This window comes from Podarcis gaigeae (assembly GCF_964106915.1).
Source record: "Podarcis gaigeae genome assembly, chromosome: 12".
Taxonomy (NCBI): Eukaryota; Metazoa; Chordata; class Lepidosauria; order Squamata; family Lacertidae; genus Podarcis; species Podarcis gaigeae.
The window spans coordinates 32,578,259-32,602,295 of record NC_139688.1 but is presented as its reverse complement, the minus strand read 5'-3'; the positions used below and the strand labels follow the sequence as shown (position 1 = coordinate 32,602,295).

General features: G+C 39.7%; 1 protein-coding gene across 1 annotated transcript in view; it reads left to right on the top strand.

Moving 5' to 3' along the window:
* AGMO (alkylglycerol monooxygenase) overlaps positions 1-24,037 on the top strand; it is a 121,701-nt gene that overhangs the window by 6,887 nt on the left and 90,777 nt on the right. The window contains exon 3 of the mRNA XM_083705369.1: positions 4,108-4,259. Coding sequence (XP_083561495.1) covers positions 4,108-4,259 — 152 coding nt within the window. The remainder of the gene's footprint in view (positions 1-4,107; positions 4,260-24,037) is intronic.

The window sequence follows — 24,037 nt, the reverse complement described above, 5'->3', positions numbered from 1 at the left end:
ACCGGTATATATATGCTAGATATGAATATCACCTACAGTTCATGCATTATTTCTTATATTGGTTTATTTCCACCCATGAAATTAAGAACTACAAGTAAATGTTCACAATAACATTTTGGTAAATGTGAAGTGTTTATGTATATGTTTTCTTATATTCAGATCCTAAACTCACCTTATTTATTTGAAAGGAATGAACTTCCATGGAAAAATATAGGATTGCAGCCTGCAATGAAGTATCAGAAAATACCTTTCAGTTGGTTTGACAATATGCTTTTGTATTTAGGCTGTACACTTAATATTGTTTCTTTTTAGCCATGCCTGCAATGAAGATTTCCATTCCTAAAACCAGAACAAGATCTAGTTAATCCTGTCAACTTAATATAACTCTCCACACTGTATTGACTACAAAAAGAGGGGAAATTCCTATTGGAATTTTTATTATGTGTGATTCTACATCTTCCTTTGTTGATAACCTTTAAAATTATGCAGCTGTTTCATATTCATTTTTTAAATAGCTGAAAGTCATTTGACCTATAAGGGCTGCAATTCTTTATACACTTACCATTGAAAACAATGATACATATTTTTGTGTTGGTTGGAGCTTTTCTTTATTTTTAACGGAAAAAGCACAGATTTAAAATAACAATAAGCAAGCGTTTACTAGGCTCTGCTAATAATATTCAAAACTCTGCCATTTTTGTGAATTGCTCTTAGCCTAAGGTTGCTTCATAGCCAGTTTTGCATATTGAGGGTAGAAGTGGATCATATTTGCCTTCCTGAGCGAAGTCAGGGAATAGAACTCCCACTCCTTCCTTCCCCTTTCCGCCACCTTGCGGAAAGTTTGGCTTTGTATTGGAGTGTGAAAAGGGAGAAAAAGCCTTGACTCTAGCATGTCAAGCATATTTCAACTCGATTTGTGTCAACTCTAATAAGTTGGTTGACAGAGTAATAAATTGGTTGTCAGCTCGAGAGCTGGCAACTGTCCAAAAAATAAAAAGGGGATTTCAGATTGCAGGCAAGCTCTTTTCCTTTTTCAACCTGAGGTTTCCAAAGGCTGCTGCTTTTCACTCCTTTTTCATAGAGAAAACATTAGGAAATCTTGTTGTTTGACTTTTTCTAGTCGTTTTCCCATTGAGAAATGTAAATTTCAATTTTAAAGTAAGTCTGTAGACTTAGTTACGGTGTGTGCGGGTGACTTCTCAGCAATTTCTGTGAAATAAGAGTGGTGTGGCCAGCTTGTATCTTTGTAAACCACATTGAGGTTTGGTTTTTTTTTTACAATCAAGTGCTGTATACATTTTATTAAATAAATATTTCCCTTGCGCTGAGGAATGCTCCCTGTTGTTATTAGACAAGAACAGTGTGTTTGTGTTTTGTTTGTGTGTGTGTGTGTGTGTGTGAGAGAGAGAGAGAGAGAGAGAGAGAAAGAGCAAGAGCAAGAGTGAGATTTCGCTTCATAATCAGAACCAGCAGAACATACATAGCTGCTCATGGTAAGCATAAGGTGGTAAAGGCTGACTGTCTTTCTAATTATGTGTTATGCCATGCTCCCAATGGCAGCCATTTTGTGCCCCACAGCAGACACAAGATTTACAATGTGCACAGTTAATCCAAAAAGGTTGGCGACCCTTGTTATAAGCAGATTTCCTATCTCATATTTTATTTGTGCCATATCTTCTGGATTTTAGTCTTTGAAGATCCAACGTTTCCTGGCAGCTCCCTTTCCCTTATTCCACAAAAATAGACAGCAATTTATGGATTTTTCACACATTATTTATCTAACCTTTTGCAGAATTGCATATAAGGCAACATTACTCCAAAATAGGTAGAAATTAAAGCCAAGTTGGAATGTTAGTGAATTTTCCTACTATTTTGCAATGAAAATTTGTCAGAGCTTCTGATTATAATCATCTTTCTTGGAGCAAGTGCCATTTACGTAAAAGAGTTTAGTTTCAGGTAAGTAATCAGCTTAATTAACCTCCATTTTTTTTCTTGAAACCCTCATTGAAGGGGGGAGTGGAAGGTTTTTTGTTTTTTTGGGGGGAAAGAGTAAGCATTAAATAACTGCTAGGTTGATGACTTTCATAAAATATTATACAAAAAGACATAAGTAACTGCTGATGCTTTTTGTGATACAATCAATTATTCTTACAATTGTAGCTATTATGTTTCACTTTTTTGTAATCCAACGATGAATGAAAAATATGCAGAATTTACTTGTGTGACTTTTAAAACCAAAACAAAATCATTTCTTTGCAGTTAGTCTGAATTTTACACTCTGGCTACAACCCATGGAAAAAAGGACTCAAGGGCAAAATGAAAGTTCATAAAAATGGAGGAAACGTATCTGTTCATATTTCTGGATATGCTGCAAAAGCATTACATTTCTTTTATTAACAAGGCCAAAGTGAGAAAACAGTATCCAGTGGCCACAATCCAACACAGAGTCAGGCACTCTTAAGCTCTTTTGATTCAGTAGGGCTTAAGTCCATGTAACTATTCACTGGATAGTGGCCAATAAATGATAACATTGTGTTGCTGGATCCCCCCCTTTTTTCATTTCCTGGGCAGTGAAATGATGTTGAGAATACTTTTTTTTTTGTTCCCTTTAGATTAGCATTGGTTCTCTTCTCGCCAGTTGTCTGTATGATTAAGAATTTAAGCTAAGACTTGCAAATGCCGCATGCTATAAATTGTAAAAATATGGTTGGTCATATAAAATCATCTTTAACAATATCTGAAGAACAGGACTCTTATGAAAATTAAACATCTTCCAGGTGTTTTGCCTTAGAAAATGGCAGGTTCACCTACCATTGAAAGTTGCATGGAAATTCTCGGTCCATCAACTGCCAAAGTGAAGTTAAACAGATATCTTGAGTGGAAAATCAGGACAGCTGTTGGAGGGCTATGAGTGAGGCACAGGTGGACTATGACAGCCAGAGGTGAAAGAGGGTCCTCTCATACTCTTTCTGAATTCTTTTTGGCTTTTGGAATTGTAACCAGGAAACATTGCCGATGCATTTCCCAAATAATAGTTTAGTGTTAACACACTTTGATCATAGTGATTCTTTGTAGCTAGACAAATCAGGTGCGCAGAGCCTTACAGGTAATTTTGGGTCAGTTTAAGACTCCAGCACCACAGTAGCAGTAATCTAATATGCTAACTGCACTTATTTGTCTTGTTTGTCATTTTTTGACTCTTTAATGTTGCCTCTGCTCATTGGGCCACTGCTTCTGTAGATTCAGTTTCATAGGGCCCTGTTGATTTGATTTTGAATAATTTATCTTCACTTTTTTTGCATTCCTTATGAATTTGTGTTTATTGCTTCAGCAAGGGTTCTTTCACTGTTTTTCTACAACATTTATTTATTTACTGAATTTATATCCTGTGTTTCCTCCTGAAGGAGCCCTGGGTGGAAAACAGATCCGTAAGTTAAAAACAAAAACATTCTTATTCAGTTAAAACATTCTAAAAACAATTACAGTTTAAAAAGTACTCCATCAAATGATCTCAGGGAGGAGCAGTATTCTTCAGCCACCAAATACTGGAATGTTTTCAAATTCCTCCTGAGCATTAGTAATGATGGAGACCTACAACTCAATAGGGAGGGCATTCCACAAGTGGGGAACTATCACTGAAAAAGTGATGCAACTGAGTAGTGCAGGTGGCAGCACTGCCAAAAAGGCCTCACTTGTTGATTGTGGGGTTTGAAATGATTGAGAGGAATCTTTTAGGTACTTGGGTCCCAAGCCATTTAGAGCTTTAGATGTCTCATTTGTCACTGCCTCCACATACTTGTCCAACACAGCCTTTTCTGATTCTGAAGGAATGGAAAGAGAGAGCTGCATATCATAGGTATACTGATAACACCACTCTCCAAGTCCCCATATGACTGCATCCAATAGTTTTTCATATGATGTTATGAGACTGAATGGATCCTTGATGGATTCTGAAAGGCATGGAGTCAAGCAACAATCTCCTATTACTTGGGAGTAAGCCATATTCATCTAGCTTTTGAGTAAATTTCTTCTGAATAAATGTGCATAGAATTGGGCTGCATGTTGAACTCAGAAATTTTCTTCTGAACTATGCCTTCCAAATTTCAGAGCTTTGTTTATAACCATTGAGCTGGCAATATACATCTATGTGTGGGACAACTACAGACTTCTGGAACTGCCATGGGACTCACCGTGGACATGGTATTTGACATTCCTTGGAGTAGATTTTGGTTACTACTGGTTCCACCGTATGGCTCATGGTAAGACGTGTTTTGTTTTTTGATTTCTTGTATATTTTTTACTTGTTTTCTCAAGAGATGCCGATGAAAGCACGCTCAGTTGATGCTGCCAGGAATGTATTAATCTTCTTTTTGACAAGTTGCTCCACCATGAATGCCATTTTGGCCATGAGGACTGTCATCCTGTCACCCAGGACCAGACTACTTGTAGGCAGAGTAAGGTGACTGTGTCAGGCAATAGACAATGGGGGTGAAGTAGTGACAACAGTCTACCCCTGCTATGCCCCCTCAGCATGTTTGCAGGCTGTTTTCACTCTCCTGAATAGTTAGTGATGCTGCTTGTATTCCTGTACTCCCTAGTCATGTTCCAGTGCATCACAGACAGTACCCTTGGAACAGGAAAGCTGAGAGGCAGGCAGCCCAGGCTATAAATGCCAGATGCCAGAAGGCATATGTGTGCATTGTTCTGCTCCTATTATGCATGTGGGTCCCGCTGCTGTTGAATTTGGTTGAGGAATGGTGAATTGAAGTGAGATGTTCGAGGACAGAGCTTTGTGTCCCTCAGCTGTCTTCAGCTGCAGTAGAGGATGTTCTCCTTTCCATAGTGTTAGAAGTATGATTCACATACCAGTCCATTTCATTTTTCCATTTCAGTTTATGGAATGGAAGGGGCATTAGGTGGTTTTCCCACTCCTTTTTAGGCAGCAAAATGTTTTGGGCTAGACATGACTGGATGTAGGCAAGTAGAAACCTCAGAGGCAAGACACAGGCAGGCTGGAAGCTGCAAATTGTAAAGTTTGTCTATGTGAGTGAACCACTGTGACGATCAGGACTTCACTTGTATGGAAAATAACTATATTTTGTGAAACTCCCCTAAGTTGTTGCATTATCTTTAATTACTTGTTTAAAATGCACCAGTGAAAAGTTTCAAAAATGTATTGGCGTTTCCCTAAGAGTGGAGTCAGATGTAATCTTCTGAGAGCAGTGTGGCCTTTTTGTGAGTGCGTTCAATTTGAAGGTTTTTTTTTTTTTTTCTTGAGTTAGGAAGCTGGGGTACCCAGTATTCTTCTGATTGCCTGGTACCCATGCTGTTGTCAAGAAATCTCTTCCCCTTACCGCCACCAGTCTTTGGAACAATTTTGAAGTTAAATATTTTACTCTCTTTAATTAGCAAAGGCAAAGATGAATGAACATATATATATACACACATGAAATTAATTTAAAAATGAAAAAGATTGTCAGCCTTCCTGAAGCATGAAAGGTAGGGGCTAAAACTGAATGGCCGTATAAACATTTAATTTGCTGTTATATATGTTTGTATTTTAAATACTAGCAGTCACCTTTAAAGTCCAAAATGGCCTGGGGTGAGGCCATATGAACTTGCATGTACTTTAAGATTTGCTCTCTGGCTCATCCATTTGCAAAGATCTGATTGGTAGTTATCAGAAATGGGGTCTTCTCCTTGGTGACATCACAATTATGAAATTCTCTTCTCATGAAAATCTAACAAATGCCCTTTCTTCCCCTTCTTATACAGGTGCTTTGAAACTTCTATTTTTTTGAAAAAATATTTGCTTTTTTACCTTGTTTTTTTAATACCTCTGTGCATTTCTATTTTGTTGTTTGATTTCCAGCATTGATTAATTTGTTTCTTTAAATGTAAGCTGTTCCAAAACATTGGTTTGAAAAGGAAGGTATAAATTATTTAATAATTTTAGGCCAACATGCCTAAAATCAGTAGGGGACCCCTTTTGGGATTAGCGTGAACTTTTGCATTTCCTTCAAATGATAGGAAATAGACATTTCTGTTCAAAGGGGAAACATTCCTAAATCCTCAGATGTGTGGAAAACATTGCTGCAGACTTAAAAACTATAAGGACAGGTAGGAAATTATGATGGGCTGTTGAACTGAGTGGAAGGGTGGGGTGGCTCCTGCCGCTGATGAGAACACTTGTGATGGAAAAAGGACTGGGGTCAGAATCGGGCTAGAACAATGCTGGGAGGGTTTTTGAATTAAGCAGCAGAGGAAGGAGGCAATCGGACATACAGCAATCCTATGGGGAGGAACTCCAGACTTCATTTAGAGAGAGGGGTGGGTGGGAGATGAGGAAGTGCATGGGAGATGAGACAATGCTAAGGGGAGGGAATATTCATCATAAGGGGTAGCCAAATTCTTTGTGTGGGTGTGAGAGAGATGGGGAATATTTTTCATCAACAACAACATTAACTGTATTGGCAGCACTAACATGTCCATGATTTCCATTATGAAAAGCTATTATAATACATCTCATCCTGAGCACCTAATCCTATCCACCAAATATGCATTGACAGAGAGGAAAAGAAAATCTGTTCACTTCTGTTTGGGGGGGGGGGGGAGAACAATTGCCCTTTAAGAGAACACTGTTGAACTCCTATTTTTAAATTATAATTAGACCATTTCATTGCAGGCAATACGATTTTTAAGGTTCAAACTACATGTGACACTCAGTTGCATGATTCTTTCCCCAGATGATTTGTTTCTTTAATGCAAAGCAGCCTTGGAGGAGGCTGTGATCAAGAGCGGGGAGAACAGTAGGGGGGTTGTTTTAACTCCTATCCTTCCTGCCATTAGTCTGCTGAAAATCCTCCCCCCAGCTGCTTTCCCACCTGTGGGGAGAAAAGAGATTAGGTCCTGTCAGGGAAAGAAGCACACAACTGTGTAGTGACAGGATGCATGCATGGTTCATTCTGAAACAGCCTACTCACTACTACACTGGATGGGTGCCAATTCAGCAAGGTACAAGAATCTCATGTCATAATAGACACACAGAATAGAGAATTGTCAAGGGAACTTCTTTACACTATGGCTGAGGAAACTATCCAGTTCTGTTCTTTAGAAGTGCTGTTTTGGGCAGTTGTATAGGTAGAGGACCACTGTCTTGCTAGTGATTAAACTAGCAAGCGAAGTGGAAAAAACAGCAGTGAAAAGGAGGTTACTAGTCAGTTTGGGGCATCCAGCACCATGTGGGATTGGCAAGATACAGTAATAGCTACTTGTGTTTTGCAAACTTTCAAAGGACTCAGGAGAGCAATGCCTCCCTGCCTCTTTAATGACAAGCCATCCCATGTGAGGCTGTTGAAGAGCAGCAATGTAAACTAAAATTAATGTTACACTAAACATATCTTATTAGTAACTTTTTTAAAAAAATTGCTTTCAGCTTAAAAAACAACAACCAGAAAAGAGACTTCAAAAATGTATTAGAAAGTGCCTTTGAACATGTGAGCCACTGGGAAAAAGCTTAATAGATGGCTTTTCAAATTTCAGCAGACCCAACTAACAGTGGTACCTCGGGATGCGAACGGGATCTGTTCCGGAGCCCCGTTCACATCCTGAAGCGAACGCAACCTGCGTCTGTGCGTCTGCGCATGAGCAGACCGTGTTTCGCCACTTCAGCGCATGTGCGTGACGTCATTTTGACCGTCTGCGCATGCATGAGCAGTGAAACCTGGAAGTAACGCACTCCGTTACTTCGGGTCACCGTGGAGCTCAACCCAAAAATACTTAACTTGAAGCACATTTATCCCGAAGTATGACTGTATTTTAACATTACTAATTCTGAGGCTTTTAAAAAAGGTGGGAAAGCTTTCTGTAGAAGGTGACAGTATAAGGTTTCTCATCTACTGTAGTTACCTTGTTTGTTTTACATATCTTGGTTAATTACAAATACAGTATGTGATGTCTTTCCCCGGTGGCTAAAGGTTTTTATTTTCATTTTAAAGGTGCCAAAATGCTTTTTAGTTCAAGAATGGCAGTGCTTTCCCCAGGATACTGGAGTGTTTTCTAGGTGACGCAAACACACAAATGGATAAAACAGATTTATTCCTCTGCACTCTTCACTTTTAAAAATAGTCAATGGAATGAATTCTGGTGTTTTCAGAATTCGTCTAAGGCCTATTGTCATGTTTCACCATATGAATTAGACAAACTAATCTTCCTGTAGTTGCCTGTGAGCAAATAAACTTTTGCAACATTACTGTGGAGAAATTCTAACCCATATGTGATGCTGTTAAAAGTCAACTTTTATTTGGCTATATCTGAATTTCCCAACCTGCAAGCCTCCTGATTTGTCAGGCTGTATTCATAGGTCACATTTTCTTATCCTCTAACGTTCAGAAATTTAAACCATAGTTTGAAAGATTGGGAAAGCGTGTTCTCATTAAAAGAGAGCACGTGTTGCAGTGGGGGCCAGCCAAGACACCCCTCTGTTGCCAGGCAGTTTGGGATGGTATAGCTCTGGCAGAGACTGGTAGCCTGAGTTGCTGGGGTAATTTTGATGTAACCAATTTGGGGGTGGGAACAGAGGTTTTTTAAACAGTGCTCGCAGCGATCTGCTTTCTCTTTTGCTGCGTGCACCATATCTCCCACCCTCCCTTAATTTGGGTCTTGTGCATTGACCTTGCTATGCCTGTCATGGGGTCGTCTGCCGTTGGGGCAGGGGCCTGGTAGGAATTTTGTCCATTGGCTGATTGGCTGGTGCCATTTATTTTTTGCCTACTGCATAGCAAATCGTCACAACTTGTAAGGTTGCGGTTAGGCATTGGTTATAATTGGTTGGAGGAGGGTTCTGTGTGAAGTGTGTGTTGTTGGGATGGGGGTGTCTTGGGGACCTCGACACGCAACAAGCACTATACTTACGTGTTGACACCCCCTTCCCTCCTATTATGCACTAAGCTTAATAGAATACTTTCTGGTTTGATCAAACCTCAATCCATCATTATGTCTGGCAAGGTATGATAAGAGTGACTCTTCCAAACTAGGAATCTACATGAGGAGCTCCATGTTGGGCAAAAGATTCTTGAATTGCAGAGCGTTGGACTAGATGACCCTCGTGGTCCCTCCCAACTCTAAAAAGGTAAAGGACCCCTGACAGTTAACTCCGGTCGTGAATGACTCTGGGGTTGCAGTTCTCATCTCGCCTTACTGGCTGAGGGAGCCGGCGTACAGCTTCTGGGTCATGTGCCAGAAGTGGCTTAGTCATGCTGGCCACATGATCTGAAAAAATTGTCTGCAGACAACGGAACACTGAAACCAGAGCAACACACGTAAACACTGTTTACCTTCCCACCAGAGCAGTACCTATTTATCTACTTGCACTTTGACGTGCTTTTGAACTGCTAGGTTGGCAGGAGCTGGGACCGAACAACAGGAGCTGACCCTGTGGCAGGGATTCGAACCGCTGACCTTCCGATTGGCAAGCCCAAGGCTCAGTGGTTTACACCACAGTGCCACCTATGTCCCCCACTCTTATAGTTCTATAATTCTGTGATTTTATAATCAAACAGTTTGGAGAGAATCACTCAAACTAAGAGGGCAGCATAGCTGCTGTTTCAAGTGGTGGCAAAGTCAGCCTCCCACTTGGTATTTTTTGGTTCTGCTTTGTTTTTAACTAAAAGAAATTATTGGCCATTTAATCTTCCCCCACCAGAGCATTTGGAAAATTCACTTTGCTAAAGTTGCGCTTTACAGGGGAATGGTGGACTCCAGAAGTGTATGTTTGAGGGAAGAGATAATTTTAGCCTGACTTAAAATAATGTAACATTTATTTTAAAAAGTGGTATTAGTATCTGAATTGTTTGTGCTGAACTTTAAAACTTAGTTACATAATAAAATCAAATGTGTCGGTTGTATGGCCCTTGTAGTTTAAATGCGTCAAGTTAAACCACAATAAGAAGACTTCAGACTACTTATATTTATGCTTACTGGCATCCTAGGGAAAAAGGTAAAGTTCAGTTTATAAAACCTGGGCAAATAAGGATGTAACTTTTTCTTTTCTCCCTTGGGCTGAATCTCAGCTGAAATAACTGACAATTTCTGGACTTGCAGGAGGAAATGATGAGCTAAGATAAATATCCAGATGTTTGCTGGCCAGATGGATAATGTTACATTTTGGAAGACAATGGTATACCTGTGTCTCCTGACAGGAAGTTGTAAACACACACAACCTTTTTATCTCTGTAGTCTTGATGAAAGTTTGTCTCACTTTTTTAAAATATAAAAGTGTGCATTCTTTTATAACTAAACCTACAACGGTTCCAAATTAGAAATCCTTGCAGCATGGAGGCACAGCTTTGAAATGGTGGCTGCATCTGTCAAAGTTAATTTAACACTCTCTGTGCATTGATTTCACTTCATGGGAGACTTGGCTTCCAGAAGTGCCTTTCCAGCATTAGGAAATAGGTGTGCCATCTTTTCCCGTGCTTCCTAGGGTCTGTTCTCATGTTTCAGGTTATTTATGTCCAAAACTGGAAACCTTGACTTTTTACCAGTCCACACCAATTCAGCCCCCCTTAATTGTTTGGTTACATTTCAATCAAATTATTGAAAGTAATATTGAAATTGATTGATTTATTACGGCCATTGGCCCATATCTAAAAACAATACAATTTAAACAGTTCCAAGTTAAAACACCCCTATAAAACCAATTTTACTTCAATTAAGTAAACTATACACAATAAGCTCCCTCTATGTCAACCGCAATTCAAATCCCTCACTGTTAAACAGGCTTTCCTTTTAAAACAGGTGATAGCCAATCCCACTAATCACACTCCTGCTGAGTCACTCTGACCCAGCAGAGTATTGCATCATCCTGTTGAAGCCTGCAGACTTATCCAGTATCCTGCGAATCCCAACAAATTTATCCATAAACAATACAATTTAAACAGTTCCAAGTTAAAACACCCCTATAAAACCAATTTTACTTCAATTAAGTAAACTATACACAATAAGCTCCCTCTATGTCAACCGCAATTCAAATCCCTCAGATTTTGGGGGATATGCGTCTTAGTTCTGGCACTTATTGATGGTTCTTAAGTTTGGCTAAGCTGTCAGAGTCATACAGTGATCCATTTCTCCTCTTATGAAATAAGACATTAATCAGGTATCTAGCGACTGCAAGGGATCTACTTGAGTCTTCGTCGTTTAATAAGTATATTATTTGGGCTTCCTGAGGTCTGTCAGCTATTCTCGATAAATATTGGGCCAGAAACTTGGACCATGAAGCCGAATGTAAAGGACAACAGAAGATTATATGATATAATGATTCTATAGATCCACTTTTACAGTCACAGAGGAGTGAGATCTGTCCGTTGGAGAGTCTGTTACCCAACACATTTGATGGGAAAACATTGAATCTAGCCTTTATAAAGTAATATTAAAAAGTAATGGTTTGTATCCAAAGTCAGTCATACTTGTAATAGGCCCATTGAAATGATTGAGCATGACTTATTTAGGTCCATTAATTTCAGTAGGTCTACTCTAAGTAATAGTTGAATACCACCCTATGTAAATGAGACGCGGGTGGCACTGTGGTGTAAACCACTGAGCCTTGGGCTTGGCAATCGGAAGGTTGGCGGTTCAAATCCCCACAACAGGGTGAGCTCCCGTTGTTCAGTCCCAGCTCCTGCCAACCTAGCAGTTTGAAAGCACGTCAAAGTGCAAGCAGATAATTAGGTACCGCTCCGGCGGGAAGGTAAATGGCGTTCCCATGCATTGCTCTGGTTTCGCCAAAAGCGGCTTAGTCGTGCTGGTCACATGACCCAGAAAAACTCTGTAAAGCAAGTAAAGCAAGATGAGCGCAACTCTAGAGTCATTCGCGACTGGAGTTAACTGTCAAGGGTCCTTTACTTTTACCTTTTACCCTATGTAAATTATTCAGCAGTGTAAACTCATGTGAAGTATAGCTTCTCAACTCCTAAAGAGCCACATATGCTGGTTTTTCATGTAGACTGGATACATCCAGAAGGTGGAAAATAGCGTTGAGGTGAAATGGAGGGTACTTTTTAAAAAACAGAAACAAAGCAACAGACTCTTTAAAAAAGCATCCGCTTTTGGTTAATATCATGGGGTGGCTATGAATAGGATGAAGGTGTTTGCCTTTGCAGATTAAGGATTTTGTTTCTTGCCCTCAGTCTGTATTGATTTTGTGACATCAGGTATAGCCAGGCCTGGGGAGAGCCTTAGCTCAGTTGCAGAGTCACCTGCTCTGTCTGCGGAAGGTCCCAGATTCAATCCCTGGTATCATCAGGTAGGACTGGGAGAGATCCCTGTTTGAAATCATGGAGTGCCACTGCCAGTCAGAACTCAGCTAGATGGACCAGTGGTCCAATTCAGTACAAGGCATCTGCCTGTGTTGCTATGGCTAAGTAATTTAGTGATGTCATGCTGGGTATGGTAACCCTGATTGGCTGGAATTGCATAGTCAGCAAGGAGGAGGTGGAGGGGATTTTAAAAATTGGTGCCAAAACAGCAGCTGATTAAGGTTGTAAATGACGAGGAGCAAGGAATAGATGGAATGTTGCTATTTAAAACTGAATTATGTTTATAAACCACTTAAGAGTTTTTCTTTACAACTTAGCAGTATTCAATTTCTGTTAAATAAATATAAATAAATAGAAAAAAAAACTTGGTACAGCACTGAAGAAGCTTAAAAATCCTACGGGTTGAATTTTCATGTCCCCCTCTAAATTGTTTTATGGATAGGTCTGTAGAAAGCTTTTTGTTGAAATAGGGAGTTTCCAGCTCTTAAAAATGTGGAGCTGATGGGATTGAAAGGATATATAATCCTAAATCAAATTAAAAGGTGTCTCAGTTTGCTATTCTGGGCCACGTAGAAAAGTGTTGTTCATCGATTGCTAGTGAATGAGCATTGTGTCTCCAAACTATGCTTTGAGCTAATTACATTTTAGGCAAAACGCTGATGCAAACATAATGTTGCACCATTGAAAGAAAAGAGAGGGAGAAATTCAAGAGGAGGGAAAGGAAAGGAGAAGGTGCAGATGAACCTAACCTAAACAGTGCTTCTGATTCCCTTATCAGAATTAGATTGGGCAACATTATGCTTGCACTAGTCCTGGGTCACTGATTCCTCCTAGTTTCGCATCCTCCATTTTCTTCTTTTTACCCCATTCTTCTTTTTCTGTAATCCCAGGAGGATTGCAACATGTAGTCTAGGATATACTGACTCTTGAATTGTTATCTGCTAACCAATAAAACAAGCACTATTTTGTGTCTGGTTTCCCACCACCTGTATTCTTTGAAGAGAAGCTAAGTATCATAAAATAATCAGAATATGTATTACAGTTGTATATGCAGTGCATCAGATTTTGAGATTCCTTGCAGATTCCCTGATAATTCTGTTAAACATGTGCTTGGCAAAAGTTGGGGTGTGGGGTGGGGCTACATTGAGTCTCTCCCCCCCCCCCACAGCTACATTCTAGACAGTATCTGTAGATCAAAACGTATTTTAAAAATAATAAATCATACATAAAATTGGTACTTGGTCAAGAGAAGGTTATTATTCATATTACTTTTGTCCATCCCACATTTAGATAATATGGTATCTTGACTGATACCATCTTACTTGATAATATATTCCACCCATCTAACAGCATACATTTCCATATAAATATGGAATCACAGGATCATTTGTTTGCATGAATGTATGCACTATTCACATGCCCTTTCCCAAGACTAGCATGTACCAATGTAAAAAAAAAAAAAAAAATCATTACAGCTGATAACTGTGTTTTTAAACCTCTTATGAATTGGTGGAGACAATGTTTTCCATTGAGTAAAGCATTTAGATTAGTTCTGAGCTGTAATTATAGGCATTCACTTAACTTTCTTTGACTTCCTTAGGATTGCATAAAGTACAAAAGTCGATCTAGCAACTGATTACAGTATGAAACATAGATGGTGTAATTCACAGAATCATATCAACACACAATAATAAAGGCCTCCCTTTACAGAGAGCCCCTCAAGATCTACATATGATTCTATGCTAAACAGCCATGTTATTAGAGCTTATTATTAAAAGAGATGCATATAAGGCTTCTGACAGTATCAATTTTAAGGCTTTAGTGCACAATAGCACCAGGAATCTAAAATTAAAACTGTTATTAGAAGCAGTTGAAAGGATGCACTGAGCTGAAGCTGTGCCTTGCAATCTTGGCTATTGTTATATTATTGCAGAGTCCCACAGGCAAGCCTAACATGAACAGTACAGAGACTTCACATCCTGGCTCTTTTGATTCTTTTGTCCGCCCTCCAACCTGCACGGCCAGGAACCTTCAGTTGAGAAAGATTTATGAAGCCCTCACTAACAGGGTCAACCCTGTTATATCATCAGAGGGATCCTTCTTAAAAATAATAACATCCATCCACAGCTCTGTAGGGTGGCCTTTCTTGGCATCAGCATTTTGTGTTTGTCTTAACAATCTGTGCACACAAAAGCTCACCCCCACTCCCTTAACTCCAGTGAGAACGTCTATCAATTCTGCTAGGCACAGTAGCTCAGGTTCTTGTTATCTGTCAGCCCTGTGTCATCTGAGGTAACTGATACATTGGAGAGGTGCTGTAAACTTCAAAGGGGTAGAATTGTGCATCCTGAGGAGACATGCTTAGATTTAGAGGTTTCCACATCAGAAGATAGAAACAGAAGGAACCGACTGAAAAGAAGTTATCTCTCACACTTACAAACCACTCCTGCAAATAAGCATGTTAGTTAGCGTAAATTGCAGATATTCCAAATTGCCAACCAAGGTTAAATATTCACAGATGTACTACAAGACAGAAGTATTTTTTAGATAGATAATATGTAAATGATGGATCATCTCTCACACAGTGACCTTCCTTGCAGTTCAAGCTTAATCGTTTGGCTGAACTAATCAAAATGTATTGTTGTTCATAAGAATGACAAAATAAATGAGGATATTATGTTTTTGTATTGCTTCCTCATAGACAATGGCCTTTTATTTACTGTGATTTCATAAACTGCTTCTTTGCAGTCAGCCTTTCAAACTAATTTTGTCTCCAGTGTTGGGAGTTTAAACAAAAGAGAATATATTCCTGGGTACTTAGCCAGGGATTTTGGAGAGTTAATACTCCCACTCTTCTTTGTCAAGTGCCATGGGGATTTCTAACATCCGTACAACAGACAGGAACTTGGTTTTATGCCTTAAAAAGTGGATGGATTTTTTCCACCACATAATCTGTACTGCAATTACCAATAAAAAAAGTAGTATTTAAGTACTATAAACTGAACAATCTGCAAGCAGGTCTATTTTTTAAAAGTAAGACATGAACCTTGAAGTAAAAAAAATGGGGGGGAAAGACACAGGGAATTTACATCAAGTTTCACAGTGAATATAGAAATCACCAAAATGGATAGATGACCAGGTCCTAAGGCTATACGAAAGGGCAGGGGGACTGTGTATGTTTTTGAAGCCCAGTCCCTTAAGCATTGTTGGCCATGTTATGTCCTTCTGCTGTGTGTTCTGTGGCTTCTGCAGAGTGTGCACCTGAATCAAAGCTCAATGGGTGTTCTGGGGCACATACCTTATTGGCAAGTATATCATGCCAGTCACGCTAATCTGTGAACTGGGCCCCATGAACTTTAGCCTTTAGCTTGCAAAAAGGACACTAGTCCTTTGTGATGGGTGTGAGTGCATTTTGTGGTAATTGCAGATTTCCGTCCTCCTTTCCTAATTCAGTTTGTCTTTATGTGGGTCTTTCGTATTGCTCCTCATGTTCTCAACTGAGAAACCTACCGGTAACTTCTGGAAATACACCAAAGTTTTAACAATGTATCAGGAAGGATTCTGTAATCCATTTGATTTTACTTTTATTTTTGTCTCTTCACACATTTTGCAAATGTATGAATGTGAGGACCATTTGCATTTTATGTATGCAAGTTTAATGACAGATTAATTTATTTAGCTTTTTCTTTTTCTTTTTCGTCCTGGTAGTTTTCTTTTGGATGATTTAGGACCAAACTAGATGAAAAGTGATGTGGAATCGCATGTTGTGTACATTATTTTGGTGGAGATTTTTAAAAAGTGGTTTCCCCCACCCCCAATTTATACAGGTGAGCTGTTGGGTGCCAATAAAAGCCTGAGGAGCTATTTTCATTGGGAATCTGTTGTGGGGAAAGAATTAAATTTCCCTTCCCTGCATATCACAGTCCTGATCATGCTCCTCTATTACTGCCATTTAACAGCAGATATGTGAAAAGCATTTGTGACATAGTGTCAGGGCACCCCCCCCCCAATATTGAGGGGGTCACCAGGCACCCTCCTTGTGCCCCAGTCTCCACCCAGCAGCCCAGGAGCTGGGTCAGGGCTGGGAAGAATGTGGGAGATATTTGCCTTCCCTCCTCCTAGCAGCCCAGGAGCTGCCAAACTGTATTTATGCTTGAGAATTTTAAAGCAGGGATCTGCAGCAGTAAAAATTGAATATAGATGCAAGAAATAATAATAATTAACATACTGAATAAACCCAATAAATATGTGCTACTGGGGTGTCTACATTAAGGCTGTTTGCATAAGAGCTAGAGCACATGTTGTGTTTACTATGGGGAAACTGCCAAAAAAACTCTCTATGGAGAGTTTACTGTCAACCTCTAGCAGGGACCTTGAGATTCTCCATATGGCACTCTGCAGCCTAGGGAGGTGGAATGGAGAACCTTCTCTGAGGAGGACCTCTTAGATGACATTCCTTTTGCATATGTAATAATTAAAACTGACTCCTAAAATGGTTCTTGCTATTTGCAGTTTTTATAAGTTACTTGTATTAAATTTGCTGTCCAATTAATTTACTTGGTAAAAATGTTTTAAAGTCAGTCAGTTTAACCAATGAATCAACTAAACATTTCAGCCCTAATAAGAAGCCATATGTCCACAGGGTTTTTTCTGCTGTGTTGCTCATCTTTTAAACAATTAAGCAACCAAGAAGAGCCCTTCATGTTATTTATGCATCTTGTAATCAGATAGACCAGTTAAGCCAAACTGCTTGGATTCATGCAGGTTAGTCCTCTAAAGCCAAAGGGATTTAATCCATTTTTAAACAGATCAGCTTGACTGTGCTAGTAGACCACATTATGAAAAATTAAGTTCTTAAAGCATAGCATCTTAGCATAAAGGAAACAATTGAGACTTAAGTAAATAAAATTTTTAAAAAACTGAACTCGTGAACCTGGCTTTAAAAATTGGCACAGGACACCAAGCAGCGTTGCCATTTGTGTTGATACTCTGTGATGTGACCAGAGTCCCAAAATCCAGTGGTTGTTTTGCTTGGCTCAGTTGAAGCATCACATTCCTCAGGCTTTTGCACCCCATTGACTGTACTGGTGACAAGATCTTTAAGTCACTCAGCAGACTGAAAGTCAACAGCTAGTACACATATTGCTCACATGTGCTAAACTTTACAGTCTGTTTTGCCAAGCATTTCTTTTAAGATCCTTTTTTCAAGAGCATTTTTATTTTTAAAAAAATAAATAGCAATAAGCAATTTCTTTTACTTCGTGTTTGCTTGTTTGTTTAAAAATTCATTGTCAGCTAAATAGTTACATCTTGCATTTTAAAAAAAATATTCCAAAGGTGTCTGCTGAGAGAACTCTACTGCTGTATCATTCCAGTTTTAGTATACGTGCTCCTGGAGTGAGCATGGACTGCCTTCTTTGGAGTCAACGTCTCTCTCTCAATTCAAAATTCAGGAAGCATGTAATATTTACAATATTTATGTCAACAGCAAAAAATATATAAAAACAATTAACTTGAATTATTTCTTAGCTCTGGAGTAATGTTAAAATTATACAATACAATTAATTAGATGAACATCTTAATTATTTACAAACCATTGTTTGTATGAAAGGAGATGACAGTAATCAGACCACAACTGCCGCAAATAGGTGGTATTATCTTTGACAGTGCCAACTATATGTGACTTACATAATCCAGACCTATACCACCAAGTGATGGAATCATCTCCTTCATCTCATAGCACCCTTCAAATCACCTAGGTGATGATTTGCACCTCTGCATAGAAACTTGTTTGAATGAATAAATTATTCTTACTAGACTGAGACACTAGACAACACAGCTGCTTTTAGAAAACACATTTATGTACTATATATACATTGCTAATTGCATATTGTTGTTGTTGTTTGTTAAATTTGTATACCGCCCTTCATCAGAAGATGAACCAGGGTGGTTCACAACAGATAAATACAAAATGAGAATACAAAATACATAATAAAACAAAAACAAGAAGAAACCAATAACACCTCTTCAATGAACACTTTATAAAAGCCATGTAATGTTAATCAGCCAAACGCCTGGTTGAAGAGAAACATTCTCACCTGGCACCTTGAGATGTGTAATGAAGGCAGCAGAGCATTCCACAAATGGGGACCCCCACAGAAGAGGCCTTTCTCATGTTGCTGCCCTCTGACTTCTTGTGGAGGAGGCACACAAAGAAGGGATGATGATGGCAAAGTCCAGGTTGGTTTATATGGAAAGAGGCAGTCCTTGATGTATTGTGGTCCTGAGCCACTTAGGGGTTTATAGGTCAAAACCAATACTTTGAATTGGGCCTAGAAACTAAGTGGCAGCCAGTGCAATTGGGCAAGGATCAGATGAGGTTTCCAAACCATCTTCAGAGGCAGCCCTACATTGCAGTAACCTAAACTAGAGGTTGCCAGAGCATAGACAACAGTAGTGAGGCTATCCTTGCCCAGAGAGCAACACAGCTGAACCACTGGCCAAAGTTGATGGATGCATAGTCTTTGGCAAAAATACTTTTTCTCATAGATGAAAAAGGTACTGTATTTGTGGTAGAATAATTAATATTAAAACCTTTGACCATTAATCAAAGTGAAGGCAGTAGAAGTTCCTATGGTAAATCTAGGACAATTGTTTATTTGCCTACCTGAATGTTCAATATTATTTGTACATGTTTTTCCAAAAGGCACGTGATGGCAAAGTGCCAATTTACCAGCTTTTCTCTTGTGACAAGTAATTAAACATTATACTGGTTAATACTAGGTATATTTATCTTTCCCTCACTAGAATTGGACCATTTGTCTTCTGAAAGGGCAGCGCCTGCACATTTTTCTAAGTGACATTTTTGAATTACCAGTCCAACATTTTCCACCCCACCCCTGGGTGTGTTTTTTCAGAAGTAAGTTTTGTGACATTAGTGGCATTCCTTTTCAAGAAAAGTGAGCATCACATTGTAGACTGAATATGAACTCTGAGTAAGGAGGTTTCTGCTTCAAATCTTTCCTCAGCTGTGAATTTGCTGAATGCCCCTAGACAGTTTTGACATCATGTCAAACAATAGTTAAGGAAGATTAACTATGGTTTTGTGTGTTACCTGAATTGACAAAACATAATTTAAAGCTTTTTCTGCTGCTCCTTCAGGGACCACTGCACCTAAATTGCTGACCAGACAGAAAGTGATAACTAACTAGCAGCTTCCATGGTTTACCTTAGAAGTTCACATTGTGATTTGCGTTGTAAGGTATGCTTAGTGCAAACTATGGCTTGGTGTGATACCTGACTGTCTCTGACTGTCAGGAACTGGCAGGGTTCTGAGGAATGGGTGGAAGAGGTAGCGGGGCCAGAGACTGATACAGGCACAGCGACAACTTCAATGTAGGAGAAGTTGCAGGTTGATTGCGCTCACGCTATTAGGGAAGCATACTTAAGTTTGGGGTGTAGGAATGGCCACCGGTTGCTCCTACAGTCCAGCTCAGAGCACAAGCCTAAGGAGGGGCTAGCTAGCCACTAGAAACATGTTTGTGTGTGCTTAGTGCATCTCAGGAGCTGCTGTTATTCATGCGTTGTCAATAAATAAGGAATTAAACTACTGGTTGTTTTACCTCCATGGGCTTGGTGTGCTCAGTACACTAGCTCAGTCTTAATACAGTCATACCTCGGGTTACAGACGCTTCAAGTTGTGGTTTTTTTTTGGGTTGTGGACCACTGAAACCTGGAAGTACCAGAATGGGTTACTTCCAGGTTTCGGCTGTTGCACATTCACAGAAGTTCTGAATCGCACTTGGGAACGTGCATCCTGCATGGATCACATTCACAACCCAAACATCCACTGTACATTTAAATTTAGTAATGGAGATAATAATACTTACCTACCTCACAGGGTTGTTGCAGAGATGACGAAGGCTGTGTCTGTGACTGTGTCTGCTTCTGTGATTCTGTCTTGGACATTCACAAACAATGATAAAAATATAGGATGGTTAATGGTAACAGTATAGATTATACTGTTAATTGGTTTAGTTGCAATGCTGGACAGCTGTAGCAAGGTAGGGGTGTGTCTTCATGAAGTGGGAAATAACTATTGAAAACCTCTGACTGCCGCCAATCACCTTATGGAGTGGGGAAATGGCTTTTCCAAACTAGCATGCTGGTTCAGCTGGCTTGTCTGCTTGCACACATGTTTCTCCCTAGTCTGCCTTATACCTCTCTAAAACCTGTTTCTTGAAGCACTCTTTGCCTGATGTGTGCTGTCTTACTTTGCTATCTGATTAGCATTCTGTGAATGACCATGGAACAGAAGGGATGGAAAATGTGAGTGGTGACAGGGGATGAAACAGACATAGGCAAGATTTCTTGAAAACTTGGCATTTTGTTTATGCAATGATTTGGGAATAGGGCAATCCCTTATTTGCCTTTGAAATTATGAGAGATTATGAGTCTCCCTTCAGTTTAAGGCCACAACCAGCATGTAAAAAATATTGCAGTGCAGTAAACCTCAGTGATAAAATAGCAACATCCATTTGATAAACCTTGACAGGAACCATAGAACAATTAAAATGAACTAATTTTCTTGAAATGCTGGGGATTTATTTTTTAAAGACTTTGTCCAGTGTCAGGTGGATATCAAAGTAGAAACTGGGCAAGTTTCTCAGGAAGGTAATTCCAAATGAGGTCACCACAAGCAAGGAAGTCCTCATAACACCAGTTAATTTTCTTGGTGGAACAATAAAATGCATTCAAATATTTTGCAAGAAAGAAGTGAGCTGAAGTGATGTCTGGGCTGTCCCATTGTCCTCAAATTTTTCTCAGCTGTTCTCTCTTTAGATGCTTCGCTGTTATTTTCAGCAAGATGCACAATAGTGAAAGGCACAGAGACTCTCCTGTGAATGTTTTTCTTTTCTCCTCTTAAAATTTTGATGCCTCAGCATCATCTCTTTCTTCTTGGCAGTACACCATGAGCACCAATCTGTTTATACTCTTCTTCCCAGCCAGTGTAATCGAACCCCCATTATTTTCTTCCTCTGAGAATTGTTAAGTTCATTTGTTTTAACTATTTTTGAAAGGGGGGAATTGGCCTCGCTTAGGAACTCACTCTTCTGGGTTGCCCTCGAAGTCTTAAATCCTACTTGAAAGCACCACAAATGAGGCAACCTTCCTGCTTACTTCTTCATCATAGCTGAGAGTTTTGGCTGGACAAAGAATTAAAATGAAGGGGAGCAGGAGCATTCTGTGGTATGTGCACTGCAAATATTTTCCTAGCATATAATATGAATTATTGGCTCCTTAATCTCAACTCCTCTCTCAGCAAGATAGCCTGAATAGCTCAGCAGGAACATTGCAGTCCTAGTAACGTATTTAGGTGTGTGTTTTGTGTATCTCAGATCTCAAAGTCTCAGCCCAAGATCCTAGGAATGCCCTTAACCCTAAAATTCATGTTCAATACTTAGACTGTGATTTGAAAATGAAAAGTGTTTGTGTGGAGTGCTTTTCCTACCACTAACACCATCTTTCTGGGATTACTTATTTATTTAAAACTTTTATAAAATGTTCAATGTTTTAAAAAACTGTGACCGTTGTACAACACAGAAACATAAAACAGTATTGTTAAAACAAAAATATGCATAAAATGTCTGTTTTCAGTATAGTACCACAAATATAATTTCCCCAGATGACTTAAGTGATCTTATAGCTCTATATAGGGACATGGCGGTCTTTAAGGTAAGGGGCATAGGGCATGATTTCCAAGCATGGTTGATCTAGCACCTGTTACTTTAGAAATTAATAGTTGTTTCTGTGATGTGATACTGTGTTATGAAGTAAAAGCAGCGACCGTTTTACTTGGGTCCAATGTGTGCGTGATTGCACATGCATGCATCACCATGGACCTGGAGGTGGCCCAAAAATGTGGTGGGGTGGGCTTATACACAGTCTATGTATGCAATGACCCGGAATGCAACCCCCCACAGAAACAGGAAGTTGCCTGTATTAATAATGCTGCTTTGTATATCATGGATATTCCCATACAGGTCTTCTTTTTTTACCACTGCTGAGGCTCATGCCTTTTTGGTTAATGGATTGTCTCTTTAATGGTGATGATATTTCAGGGAACCTAGCCTTTGCATAGGAAATGTAGTCATGCTGAAATATGAATAAATATTCAGAATGACACATTCCCATGACTTTGATTTGTATTATAAATGTGCTAATAATATTCTGCTATGGACCAAGGTTCATACAAATTGCTGTGGAATTTTTCCCACACTTGGAAAATGTTGGCCACAGTATTCTCCTAGTATATTAAGCTTTTGGAATTCACTTCTGTTTCCTATTTCACAAACATTAGTCAAGTTTTAAAAGAGATAGAGTGGAAATAGTGTGCAAAGATTCAGCTGAAACTGCCACGAGAAAATGATGGATAGATATTGTGTAAGGTTATTATTTTGTGTGCTATATGGTACACCAAACAAGGTAAAGGTAAAGGACCCCTGGACAGTTAAGTCCAGTTAAAGGTGACTATAGGGTATGGCACTCATCTCTCTTTTTCAGGCCTAGGGAGCAGCATTTGTTCACAGACAGCTTTCTGGGTCATGTGGCCAGCATGACTAAACTGCTACTGGCACATGGAGGACTGTGACAAGTGTCAGAGTGCACAGAAATGCAATTTACATTCCTGCTACAGCGGTTCCTATTTATCTACTTGAACTGGTATGCTTTCAAACTGCTAGGTTGGTAAAAGCTGGGACAGAGCAACAGGAGCTCACCCCATTGCGCAGATTCTAACTGCCAACCTTCCAATCAGCAAGCCTAAGAAGCTGGGTGGTTTAGACCACAGCGCCACCCATGTCCCACACCAAACAACACTGATGCGGCTTGAGGAAATAAAGTTGTAAATGCACAATGCCTTTGCATTCATAATGGAATGGTGTTTCCAAAGAAGTGTTACTTTGAGTGGATGGGGAAATGTACGTATTGAAAAACAAAAGGTCTCTGAAATAATAATTGCAATTTCTTCATTGCATGGGTTAGTCCCACATGTATTACAAGCCATCCTTATAAGTACAGCTGTGTGGTGAATAAGCAGAGCAGTTCTAACCTCCAATTCAGCCCACTGGAGGGAGTTAGGATGTGGCAGAGGCTTCACTTTGTAAATAGGGGATCTCATTTTTCCAGTGCTGGGTGCTCAGCTTCTTCAGCTTCTAGAAATGAGCCTGATCAGGCCTCTCTCCTGCACCAGCCTGTACTGGCATGCTGAAAACCAGCAGTTTCACTGCCCCTTCCCCCAGAGGCATACACAAGCTTTCCTGCACCCTTGGCAAGGAGCTGTATTGGTGATTCTGAAGCCAGGAGAGACCATGGACAAGAAACTCAAAAAGTTAGCTTTTTGTTGATTTTCACAGACTCCTAGGTACGCCGAGCAACAGTGGTGGTACAGTTTTTGTGCCCCCCTGGGCCTGCACCCTTCACAGGGGTCAGCCTAGCCAACTCATGGTAGCACTTCCCGACTGGCATGTTCTCTCCCTCCTGGTCGATCGTTCGGGAGCTTCAAAAGCTTTCTTCTGCCCGAACATTACAACGACTGATGCCAACAGACATCAGCACACTCACGGATCCACAGAGTCTTTGCAGTTTACGGAACAGACCTCAGCAACTCAGCATTTTGGCTAATCTACTTTATTTACATATAAAACACTCAGAGCATTCTGACT